General features: G+C 36.1%; 1 protein-coding gene and 1 long non-coding RNA gene across 5 annotated transcripts in view; both read left to right on the top strand.

Moving 5' to 3' along the window:
• The window catches only part of LOC134797509 (protein drumstick), a 33,280-nt gene extending 30,522 nt beyond the window's left edge, over positions 1–2,758 (top strand). For 3 of the 4 annotated variants that reach the window (XM_063769753.1, XM_063769751.1, XM_063769752.1), the window contains exon 3: positions 2,666–2,758. In XM_063769753.1, the coding sequence (XP_063625823.1) occupies positions 2,666–2,714 (49 nt within the window). In that variant the 3' untranslated portion in view covers positions 2,715–2,758. Of the gene's footprint in view, positions 1–1,797; positions 1,872–2,665 lie in introns of those variants that run through there. The other variant, XM_063769754.1, reaches the window with a different exon arrangement.
• A 199-nt stretch (positions 2,759–2,957) lies between these two features.
• Positions 2,958–4,292, top strand: LOC134797252 (uncharacterized). The gene is made up of 2 exons (XR_010145059.1): positions 2,958–3,395; positions 3,551–4,292. It is a non-coding gene; the product is annotated as an uncharacterized LOC134797252 (long non-coding RNA).
• The last annotated feature ends 9,470 nt before the right edge of the window (positions 4,293–13,762 follow it).

Below are 13,762 nucleotides of genomic sequence, written 5' to 3'. Positions count from 1 at the left end.
TAATTTGATAAAGCATCCATTTCATATAATATATGACATATAAAATCTATAATCCAAAATCTATGTATAGAATATATTAGACAAATGTTTTATCGACAGAGATACGCGATACGTAGCAACCATATATTATAGAGTTTCATATTCTGTACAATATAAGCGTATAGGTATGTCCTAAACAATCTACCTTTGAGTTACGAAAACGTATGAAATTTTTGTAACTGAACGGAAAATTACATATAAGTACATTTTTGTGTGACGGGACTTGGTTTTTATTCTTAACTTCAAACTTACCAAATGTTATCAAAATCTGACAAAAAAACATTCGTCAACAAAATAATAATCGGCTCATTTGGTGATACTATTTGGAAAACCGGTACATTTTAAAAATAACATTGTATTCATAAATTGAAAACATAACGGTCTAAAAATAATCGCATAAACAAAGACTAATTTTAATCATTCTATTGTCTGAACACGACTGAGTTAATATGGATTAAAACCAACAAAAAATTGATCATCTCACAAAGATTAAGGTGTCGAGCAACCGACATTATGAAGAGTGAAGACATAATAACATAATCACGACCACATATAATTACTGGCGACATATTGCTTGTTTAAAACTGAAATGTAATAAGTCAATTAGCAAAAGTATTTCAAATTTAATCTCAATTGTAGTTAAAATAAGCTTAAGATTAAATAAAGGGCTTGTTTGAGTTGAGGCTTTTCCGTTTGAAGTGATGTGCAGTTGAATGACATTTTAAAATTATATTAGCGATGTCACTTTTATTTTTACTATCTAGAAAAACCGTTTTAAATCCGTCCTCACTGAGTGTTACAGTAGCTTAGGTAATCTCTGTTTATTTACCCCAAATAAGCCTATATTATATTGCTTACCTATATTATATTATACCTGCCTATATTATATTATATAGGTAGGTATAGTTATATTAAGTAGGTATGCAATATGCATTTTAAAAATTTGTAATTTCGCGACGCAAAAGGACCGTAACGTGCAAAATTTGTTGCCAAATATTTTACGACTTACTTTAGCGGACAATTTTCACGGCTTGGAATTGAGTCTTTAGCCACGGTTTAAGGGTTTAATATGAATAACGTTGGCACGTTCGACATTAATCCTTTTTAAAACGTTAAAATCCTTTTTTTAAAGTTGAAACTGTTCATTGTTGCGGGCGGGAACAGAACGAAAATGCGTTGTAGGGTCTTACTTTTTAAGGCGTAAAGACATAATCTTGTTTAAGCGACGGTTAGTCTTTTTTTTTAAGTTATACTCGGAAAATCGGCAGATTAACCGAGTACCGCGAGGATGTTTTAAACGTTTTTTAGTGTTTTTGTTTTTGAGATTTACAGTGGTTTAAGATAACAATTATGTCTTTAGTATGCCGTTTTAGATGATGATGAATATAATATAAACGGTTTTCTTTTTTGTTTACAAATTATTTACCGTATTTTATTGTGATGCAGTTGTCAAAATGGCATTCTAATAGGTGTATTTTCATCTGACCAGCACTAGGGTGACCATGCGTTACAATGTGTTAGGACTTGTATTATTTAATTAAAAGTAATATTTTCCAAGCTTACAATGAGACTGGTCACTTGAGGGTACAGCTATAGATAATCTGATCTAACTTACAGGACTTGGTTGCACTATTAGCACATATTTTTTCTACGCACCGGCCTAACATCTTTTTCTTCGGTGTATTAATTGCAATGAAATATAACATGAAAATGTAATATTTTGTAATTGATTTAACATGTTTTTCTCAATTGTTGTAGATGTAGTCAATGCTTGTGGCGGTGAAGGAAGGAGAAAGCACGATCCAACTCAGCGGTCTCTCTTACACGATAGAGTAAGGATATTTTTATTCCTACTTTGATAACAAATATTAACAGTTATCATAATACTCGACAAGAGAGTTTTACCTTCAGAAATGGCATGAGTGCCAATCATTTTCATTTAGTGAAAAAAATATAATCAGTGAAGGGGACCGCACATAAAATGTTGCTTTAAATGATCGTGCTACGCAAATGCCCAAGCATTTGAATTGTATTAACAATCGGCCCGATTCTAACTTTAAGATACGTCAATTAATAGATCTAGCAACGATATGGATTAGATATGTCAGTGTCAAATGTGACGTTTCTTCAAACAAATACGTCACTTTTGACACTGACATATTTAATCCATATCGTTTCGAGATCTATTCATTGACGTATCGTATAGTTCGAATCCGGCAGAATATTTGTGAACAGTCCTTTTCATACGAACTTGCGACTTATCAACTGTAATAAGTTTACACGTTTCCATGAAATCGATTTATACATATCTATTTTATTTTAAATGACTAACATTGGTGTTTTAATTATGTTTTGGATTCTTCTACTCACGCACATTAAAATGATATATATTATTAATGTATTTATTGGATTACATAATGAATATTAAAAACAAACTTATAATAAATAGTATATTCTAACAAAGTTTCTTAAAAATACTACTCGATAAATATCTCACCTATTTAAGGTTCATTTCAAATATTTATTTATGTATCAGAGTTCAAAAGAAGAGAGTAATATGTTTGACATTTTCTTTAATTGTAGTCTGTTGTCCATTATTAATTTTCTACTTACTTATTTGTTTCAGAGAAATCCATTACAATCCAAACAAGGAGGCCGCATGTCTAAGATGGTGATTCAAGACTCATGTGCATCCGCATTAAGTAATAATCGGGATAATCTCTATAGACCGACCGCTTAAATGAGTCCTCGCCTGCGCGGTACGGGGGCGACGGGGAAGGACGCCTAAGGGTGGCGGGGAAGGTGCGGGCGGCAGGCGTAGACGTACGGCGCCCGCACCTTCCCCGCCACCCTTAGGCGTCCTTCCCCGTCGCCCCCGTACCGCGCAGGCGAGGACTCATTTAAGCGGTCGGTCTATACTTAACAGTATTCGTGCTTCACCATTAACTCCGCCAGGATGGGATGTTATTTTTCGAATTTATCAAAAAGTATAAGCAAGAAAACGTATAGCTATAAGTTTTCGCAGCAAAAAATTAAATTAAGGAGATTCTGGTGATCTGTAAATAGTATTTATTAGAGTAAGTGATGGTAGCATTTAAACAGCTTAATTGCTTAGCTTATATCTTAATGTAAAAAAATATTTATATGATATTTAAAATATTGTTATGGTTATAAGCTACTAATACGTGGAACGTACATTAATAATTTCAAATAATTATGTATTTCATATGAGAACAGATTTATTTTACAATACGAAAGTATTTCCATGATTTCTTATTTATTAGTATTTACTAAGTAGCGTTCCATAAACTGCTTGATGTATATTTTGAGGGTTGTTCCTAATATTTAGAATGTTAGTAAAGACTAGATTTAGACCAAGATAAGTCTTCAACGATTCTGATACCACACGCAGTGCAAGTGTTATTTTAAACGTCAAACTTCTATGAAATTATAACGTATAAATAACACTTGCACTGCGTGTGCTATCAAAATCGCTGCAGACTTTTCTTAGTCTAACTCTACTTTTATAGTTGTTTGATCTAGATATAGCACTTAGGAAAGATCGATAAATACGAAAAAAATATGTTATCAACAAATGTTTAAAATTTTGACGCATCTCAATTCCAGATGAAAAGCAAAATTCTACTGTCATTTTAACCATATTGCAAACCTTATATTTTTAAATAGTAATTAATGACGTGCTAGCTATTTTGCCGTTTTGTATTATTTCATTTGACAGTTTTACTAAACCTATGGTCACCCTCAACAATGAAATGTGTTGTTAAGTCTTGTATTTTTTCAACTATTCCACGAACGTAATATGTTATTTGAAAATTCAAAATTTTCTTTTAATGTTGAACGTTTAAGGAGAGTGTAGACATGTTATTTGTTTAATTGGCTTTCTCAATGACTTTACTTTTATTTCGATGCTTTTGCGAAATAGACTTGGTAAGGTTTTTTAAATATTATCATTTATTGTCTTTACACACAGTATATAAATATTTTTTATATATGAAGTGTCACATGAGACACTATTTGACACTTTTGTATTAAAACATTGGAAATTAACAAATATTGTATTAATTATTGAAGTAATAGTAATGAAAATAATCCATGTGCCAATAATGGACAGGTCGTCTGTCTCGTAGCCATATTTTTTATAGTGTAGTTGTATAAAATAATATTTTTCGAATATGTTATTATGTATTCCATTTCATTGTAAATCAATGATAATAAAAATTCTGTAATAAAAAGTGTAGTTTTCTTTATCCACTATGATAAGTGCTTGTTACGCGTGTGTTTATTTCTCGAGCTTTTACTTAAATGTTAAGAAATACACTTTACCAAACTGAGCTGAGTCTACAACTACATAGGTGATCGGGATTCCCATGAGTTATATTTTATATTATAAATCTCTACTTATTGATGATTCGTACTGCTATTGTGCCATACCATAATATAACTTATCACAGGCACCTATAATTATCGCACGATTGACTGTCGTTTAATGTCATGTCAAAAACAGAATTCTAAAGTTGGGAAAGGAATGTCACTTAAACATTCAGACGTAAACAAGAGATCAAGTGAAATAAAATGTATGAGAATCTATAATTCGACTACAGATTTTTTAAACGAACTTCTCGTTTTGGTAGTCGTATTTAATCGATTGACACTGTCATCAAAATCGCCTCGCTAAATAGTTGGATTTAAATTATATCTAATAATTGCAGTTTTAAAATGGGTAACGTAATTGTTCCAGTGCTGGACAGCGAGAGACAGATAACGCTACACTCTGCATGGCATTGGCAATGACAAAGTGTGTCAATGTCATCATTTAAGTATATTTAATTACACAAACGGGTCTACCGCGATATAATTTCATTGTTTTTACCTTAAATTCCGACGTTTCAGCTGAGTTGTACCAGCTGTGGTCACGGAAAGCTGATATACGGACGGAGAGACTATATCGCGGTAGACCTGTTTGTGTAATTAAATATGTGTACAAAACGCGAGAGTTAAAAGTGTCATCATTTATGTCAAATTTCTATCAAAATACGAGGTATAATGACACTGCCTTACTTTGTTTTATTCAAATCGGTGCAAAGCTCAGTCGGACTCTACTAACTTAGAGAAAGATACATAAAGAGTGCTTACCTCCATACAACTGTAGTAAGTTTTAGTGGGTTAAATGTAGATGGCGCTGAACTTCAATAAAGACGCCTAAATGCGTTTATTATGAATTCATTATTGACTAATACAAGTCACCCATTCAGACCAGTGACGCTCGGAAAATATTATTTACTAATTTTATGTTTCTTAGATAATTAATAGCAGTAAGACGTTAGACGAAAAAATCGGAAACACAAAAACAAAATACGACAATGATAATTTAACGTGCACACGGCATATTATGGATATTAAAACTCTTTATAAATGTACTACTCTCTGGTAGGTACCTACCTACCGCACTTAATAGTTGTTTTTAATTTTATATGCTGGATGATTAATATTATGGTTATGGTTTATTTTGGCTATATTTTATCAAGCAATTAACTGCATTGTTCTTTAAATTTTAAATATTTACTAGATAATCCTTCGATACCTATCTTTAACTGATGTCATACCGATACAAAAATATCGACGCATACCACTACATGTCGTAAAAACTCGGGACTAGCCGGATTTGAACCCACGACCTCTGGTTTGGAAGCCGCACGCCATCGCCACTCAGACTACTACTAGGGTTTTTACATCCGTGTTTACGACGTCCGGGCTGGAAAGTACCAGGACCTCAGCGCTCAGCAAGAGCCGTGATTCACTGAGTCGTTTCGCGACCTATCAGTCATCTTAGATGCTATCTACGGTCAGACCGTGTATTCCCGATGATAGCGAGCGCAGAAGAATAGAGGTCTCGGCGAAACCAATGTAGCGAGCCCTCGAAATCTGTGGCGACTCAAAAGCAATGAGAACGCGTCACTTAGTATGAATATTTCCATAGATATGATGAGCAGTGTTTCCATAGAGCCATAGATATGTAATAACCTAAAGTGAGTGTTTTTTAAACATTCAGCAAAAGTCTTGCAATTTAGAGAGATTCGGATGGAATATAATTTTGTCTGGAACACACACTGGTAAGAAATATAAAATAATAAACGGAATTGAAAAAAAAATGGCGATAGTAATTTGATTATTTAACGTATTTAATACATACATATATACTCAGTCAGGTAAATACAAGAATACTCATACGAGAATACTTTCAATGGCCAGCGACCAAAAAGATTGTCTGACATCTGATAACCCAAAATACGATAATTGTGTGATATCGAATTAAATTTATTGAGTAATATCTACATATTCACCTTGCAGTACTAATAGAATTAGCCATTAAAAACATCGTAATAAGCGCTCTTATACTGGTTTATTTGAACCTGCACCTTGCTATCTCGGTAAGCAAGTGGACCCGATGTCTCCGAGTCCCAACGGTAGCCTGCTCGGCGAGAAAGCCATTTTTTACCAACTCACATCAGCCACAGGTTCCCACGACCCAGTTGTCGCAGTGACAGGGTTTTGCAAGTCTAGTCTGGTGGTTTGACACGGATGTTGCGCCAGTCGAACTTCGCCACGCCCGTGTGTCTGTGATTCAAATTTTTGGTGCTGTTGTGATTAAACATAAGTACAGTCAGCTTCAAGCAGGTAGTGACGAACAAAGTGGCCACAAATATATCGTAATGCAAGGTGTATAGAAATAAGTATGTTTTCAGGTAAGTATATTTGGCAACCTTGGCCGTCACTATCTATTTGATCCTGCCTGTACTTTTATTTATTGGCTACTCATTAGTGAATAAGTGTATCCACAAATTAGTTATTTTCCTAACTGCCAATACAGATGGAATTCTGTGTTCCGATTGCCAAGTTAGGAGTAGTTGGATTTTAGATTGCTCCTAGGATTTTGATAGTTATCAATTAACATACGAGAATATCAGAAATAGAACCGACTTATTAATCTTATTATCTGTACTATCAGATTTGAAAAGGTAAAAACAAACATTATGACGTGACATGGTTATTGGTTAACGAGCTAATTATAAAGGTTACATGTCAATTCAGTTTGATACAGACTTCTACAGATTTAGCCAATCATAGTCAAACTCTCATAACTCTGAAGTTAATATGCAGCGTTGCCCTATAAAGGATGACTCACGTTAGACCGGGCCGGAGCTTCCGGCGCATCGTTTTCTATGGAAAGCATCACGAGATCGCCTGTCATATCATAGAAAAGTAAGCTCCGGAATCTACGGCCCGGACACGACCCAGTCTAACGTGAGTCATCCTTTAGCCCGGATCTCGAATTGTCCGCGCGGTCCCACCTCCACCTCATAAAATCCGAAACTGTCGCTGCTGGCTTAATAAATGAATAGTGCCCAATTCGTGCCTGGACTACCCAGGTCGCAACATCCACGACCTGAGCTAATTCCCTCGCGGCAGGCACAGACAAAACGCGGAAGGCGCAGAACGTGAGCATTATTGCGGCATTGTGACGGGGATTCGGCGGGCAAATTATAGATTATTCTGTAGGAAGGTAAATTTCAATGCAGCTACCAATAGTAGTGTCGCAGAAATAGATAATAATGTTAATTCGGAACGTTCACTGTCTAACAGGCATGATGTTTGACAAGAAACAAGCTTCATTTTGTATTTTTGTATATATTTTTTAGATTCACTTTGGTTGTTAAGCTCAGCTCTTGATGTGAGTACTATTAGTCTGTTTCAGTGCTAGTTCATGTGATAACCGAGCACGGAACTATTAGCTGCTCCGAGGATTTACGCGCTAAATATACTGAAGGTTTCAAAATGGGTACTTAAATAAAACCTGCTCATTTGATGAGGCCAGCAAAATAATGTAACAAAACTTATAGTTTTCAACATTTATTACATAACATTATTAACTTATATTCATAAAACTGCCTTGTTTTTGAATAAGGTGCTTAGGATTCATGGCAGATAGTTACACCCAGGTGCAAACGTGCGTGGCCAATGTATGAATAAATTCCATTCATAATGTATCCATGCAATTTTGCAGCTCGCTGTCCCTCACCCACGCTAGGGTCGCTAGGCAGGTCACTTGAATGCCAGTAGGGTCACTAGTTCTGACTTCTGCATTAATTTAATGGTAAGAGAAATTATTGCATTTAAAGCGCGATGTGGGGGATGCCGTTGCAAAATTCAAGTTAAATTGAGTCGTACATATTACTACTACTAGCTTTTGCCCGCGACTTCGTCAGCGTGGAATTATTAATTTAGGTAGGTACCTAGCTATTATTTTATTCAATCTGCGTTTTGTTGATTCCCCATACAAACTTCAACCCCCTTTTTCACCCCCTTAAAGGGTGATTTCTTGAATGAAAACTACCCTTTGTCCTTCCCCGAGACTCAAACTATCTCTATACCAAATTTCAACTAAATCGTGCACCAGCGCCGGTGCTACACCGCGCGGGCGGGATAGTTCCTATTGAGAAAGTTTGTTGTGCAGATGTTGTTAAGTCCTCATACAAAATTCCACCCCTTTAAGGGATGATTTCTGGGATAAAAATTATCCTATGTCCTTCCTCGGGACTCAAACAATCTCGAATCCTGAAGAGGTAACAGACAGACAGACAGACTTCCTTTTATAATGGACTTCCAATATTAGTATGGAAGTATGGATTATCAGGGAGAGTGATGATAATATTTAGGTACTTATTAGAAAACAGGAATAAGGTCATGTGGGTAATTCCGTCATAAGGCCTATTCCGTCTATTAGCGTTTTTCTCGAACACCGAGCAAAATTGATAATTTCATCGACAAAGCAGCGATTGCTAGCTTTTAATTTCAGCAATCAAAAGCAAATGTTTTTTTCTTACGATTAATAATCAAAGAAATATTCGCTCGTGGACGGAATAGCCACTATGACGGAATTAGCTACATTCCTTACTATATTTAATTACACAAACGGGTCTACCGCGATATAATTTCATTGTTTTTACCTTTAATTCCGACGTTTCAGCTGAGTTGCACCAGCTGTGGTCACGGAAAGACTGACGTCCCAACAAATGTCAACGGAGATATTAATAAAACACCACTAAACTACCCGAAATTAGTTTATAAAAATGTTCGGGGTAGACAAAGAAATTGCAGCTACCCGTTAAAGTTTAATGTTTATTGTCCACGGCACGACACGCAACACTCACAGTATCCGTACACTGGTCCGAAGATATATCCGCTGGTTTCAACATTTGAATCACTGGTCCCCAAGTAGACGATAATTTGTACCCGTCCTCACGATTGAAATTTTTAGGGTGTTTTTTAATTTCAATCGCCTCTCTCACGATCCGCGGATAATAGTGTCGCTCGTTGGAGAGGACTTTGGGTTTATGTAGCTCAATCCACATTCATTTATTCATTTTTTTGTCTACCCCGAACATTTTTATAAACTAATTTCGGGTAGTTTAGTGGTGTTTTATTAATATCTCCGTTGACATTTGTTGGGACGTCAGTCTTTCCGTGACCACAGCTGGTGCAACTCAGCTGAAACGTCGGAATTAAAGGTAAAAACAATGAAATTATATCGCGGTAGACCCGTTTGTGTAATTAAATATGTGTACAAAACGCGAGAGTTTAAAGTGTTACATTCCTTACTAGTTACTAGTTACCTATCAATTATCATGTTCTTGCTCAGCAGTTGGCAACTACGGACTGAAAAATGATGATGTTAATTAAAAGTAACAAGTTGTCAAATTATGTTCACTTGAAGCGTAAAATTATTTATATTTATATCTCTGTTTTACAATACCTGCAAAAAACTTCTTTGCAAAAAAAGATTTTGAAAATGTTGACCTAAATGTCCTAAATTAGGTATGTGATTAAACTTCTCGGATGTCTTGAATCGAAATGAATAAACATTTGACCGTCGTATTTCTTTTTTAAAATAAATAAATCATGCCTAAAGACATACAGGAAGCTACCCGGTCAATAGTAATCGTAGGTGTTCTATCGCTAATGAGTGCAGTTCACACACATTGTCTACTGAAACAAATGTCTCGTTTCCTGGTTAAACGGGCCTAAGCGCCACTTGCCATAAACTACAAAAATAGACTCAGTGTACCTTACAAAAGGGTCGTATTTCCCATCTTGTCGCAACGAGCACTTACTTTCTTTTATCAAAGAACGGCATAAATGTCTCTCTCACTGTTTGTAATTGTACACCGGAGAGTAATCGTGCTTTATTAATGGGTAAAGTTAATTAGTTTTGGAGATCGGGTATTAGTCATTTGTAGAAAGGGAAACCTTTTCCCAGACTAAAATTATGACGTGTTAGTGTTTTAAGTAGGCAAATGTTACGACCGTATTAGCTCATCTTGTGGGTTACACTAAATTATTAAGAACCGGTACATCAAAACAGAAAAAAGTGGAGTATAAACTGTCTTTTAAGTAAACGTGGTATTCTACAAGTCTATAGGTAATTGTGGAAATATCTGACTTTAGTCTCAACAGACCTAATCACCATATATATCATCATCGTCAAGTACTTATGATTTGTCAGGTGAAGGTCATGGCTTAAGAAGACTAATGGGTTTACTACTCCCACAAACAGTACATACAGTAAGTATAAAATTACCTTAAAATCAAAATATCTAAAAGTTAATACTTATAAACTAAACTAATAACTAACGTTATTTTATTAAAAGTCATTAGACTCGCCTTACGCGTAATCATAATCAAAATCGTTGAAAAACAAAAGAATTAATTAACAAAAAACCTCCAAAATCGTTAGAACCAATGTTCCAGCAATTTCCTCTATTGATTCTCGAGTCAACTACGAGGGGTGATCCAAAAGTAATGATAATCAGTATGAAAGACACATAAAATGTTAAATAAAATAATTTATTTTTCTACGTAATCTCCTTCCAAGTCTACACACTTAGACCATCGTTTCTCCAGACCACGAATTCCATAAAAAAAAAAATCTTTTTCTTGACCCTCCAAAAATGCCTCCACAGCGGCCATTACCTCGCCATCATTCAAAAATTTGTTGCCTCTAAGATCTTCCTTCAGCCGTGGAAAGAGATAAAAGTCGCTGGGGGCTAGGTCTGGCGAATATGGGGGGTGTTCCAGCAATTCGAACCCTGAATCACGGATGGCAGCCATCGCAACGCCGGCCTTGTGGGGTGGTGCGTTGTCCTGGTGGAACAGGATGCCAGCTCGAAGTTTACCCCGTCGCTTTTCTTTGATTGCCTCTCTCAATCTGCGTATTTGGTCAGCGTAGTAGGAGCCCGTAATAGTGGTTCCCTTTTCCAGGTATTCGATCATTATGACTCCCTCAGCATCCCAAAACACTGAAGCCATGACCTTACCAGCGGAGCTTGCTACCTTGAATTTCTTCGGTGTAGGGGAAGACGCTCGCTTCCAGGTCATGGATTGCTGTTTGGTCTCAGGATCGAAATGGTGGATCCAAGACTCGTCCATGGTTACAAACCGACGCAAAAATGTTTCGGGATCAGTTTGATATTTGTCAAGATTAGACTTCGAAATCTCACATCGTATCTTCTTTTGTTCAGCCGTTAACATTCTAGGCACCCAACGAGCGGAGACTTTTTTCATGTGTAGTTCATCAGTTAAGATTCTTTGAATGCTGCCATACGAGATGCCTGTGAGCTCAACTAGATGCCTAATAGTCATCCTTCTATCTGTTAAAACGAGATCATGAATTTTTTTGACGTTTTCTCCAGTAATGGCGACAGATGGACGGCCTTCGCGACGTTCATCTTGAGTGGATGTTCTTCCCAAGTTAAACTCCTTTGACCACCGTGCCACTGTGGAATACGGCGGAGCGGACTCGCCCAGTGTTCCCACTAATTCAGCGTATATATCTTTAGTACACATTTTTTTCAAACAGAAGTATTTAATAACCGCTCTCACCTCAGTTTTCTCCATTTTTGCGTTATTGTTCCGACTGCTCGTGAAAAAACAGCTGCAACTCTCTGACAGATACATATTTTTTTATTTTTTATTTTTTTATTTACTAAGGAGTCTTTATGGCCAGTAACGGCATACCTATTTATTTTAATCCGATTCAATAAGTATTCAGTTATCATTACTTTTGGATCACCCCTCGTAATTATAGTAATAGCTGTACGAGACTAGAGACCGATTGTTTTTACTTTGTAGTTAATGGTCCAATTTAATGGACCGATTTTGTATGGACAATTTTTCGCGTGCGGTGTGATCGAAATACGTTTGGACAGCTCGCCGCCATTCAGGAAATAGTCCATTCACAAACTAATATGATACACAAAACTCATTCAATCTAATTTGATAATTAAGGCTAAGATTCGTTCATTCATCGCCTTGTGGTTTCTTTAATCAATGGCGCTGGGTTATGAATGAAAATCGGATTTCGGGAAATAAGAGTGATCGGTCACTTGAAACCGAATCTTTATGTGATTGAAACTAAATACACGTTAAGTTTGCTTACGGTTTTGGTGACAAGATTTATAAATGGGACTTAGATAAGTTATGTGTCTAACACAGACATAATTTGTGGCACTTAAAGATTGTCTCCCTACATCACATCATCACATCATCCCTGCATCTTGGAAGATGTGAAATTAAACATTGCATCGTAGATAGGAGTCGTAAGTTTTCGTACGAAGAAATATTACTAAATAAATGCAGCATAGGGGCTCATTGCGTAATATATTCTGTAGCTGTTTCTAGTATACATATTTAGTAGCTTGCAGTTTCTGGTATACCCAGTGTACCTATAGTAGTTTCTGTAGAAGAAATGAAATGATTGGTGCTATTCGTAGCAGAATGGCATACCGTTTGATATGTGGAGAAATTGTATGGATAGTAAATCAACATTGTGTAATTCATAGTAGGTCGTACATTTCTAGTCACATGAAGCTACTAAAGCTTGATAGCTCTGTTCTCTGATATTGACATTTGCAGCAGCAACGTAGTCAGCAGTAATATTGCTTCGAAATACTGCAGCAGTAAGTTGCCGACTACAATACTGCAGGTTACGCCAATTTTTAACCCCCTACACAAAAAGAGGGGTGTGTTTAAGTACCTATATATATATATGAGCGTTTTCCAAAAAAAATTACATTTCATTCATATCTTCGAAATATTGACTTCTTGGGCTCATTTTACCAGAATCATTTGTACATTCACGCCTCATACATGAAAAAATGTATCCCAAGATTACCTTTCCAGGCGGCTTAGCACGGTCGCGTTTTTATCCCTTGTCACCATGCCTGTCACGTTCTAACAAGTAAGTAAGTGCGAAAGGGACGCGCATAGTGATAGTCGATAAAAATGGAACCGTGCTGAGCCCGCAGATCGTCACATTTTTGTATGAATAATTTTTTTTGTAGGAACGTGACGCACTGGAAAATAATTTTTTCATACAAAATTTTGGGACACATTTTTTCATGTATGAGGCATGAATGTACAAATGATTCTGAGTAAAATGAGCCCAAGCAGTCAATATTTTGAAGACATGAATAAATGTAATTTTTTTTTAAAACGCTCATATGTTTGACGCCAATGTATGTCTGTCTGTCTGTGGCATCGTAGCTCTCCATCGGATGTTCCGATTTCGATGTGTTTTTTTACGTGAAAACGAGTTTTCTTGCGGTGGTTCTTAGCTATGTTTTATAGAAATCGATCAAGCAGTTTG

The sequence above is a fragment of the Cydia splendana genome, chromosome 15 (genome assembly GCF_910591565.1).
Source record: "Cydia splendana chromosome 15, ilCydSple1.2, whole genome shotgun sequence".
NCBI lineage: Eukaryota > Metazoa > Arthropoda > Insecta > Lepidoptera > Tortricidae > Cydia > Cydia splendana.
Note: the sequence above shows the minus strand (reverse complement) of the source record. Positions and strands in the feature narration are given on the sequence as shown.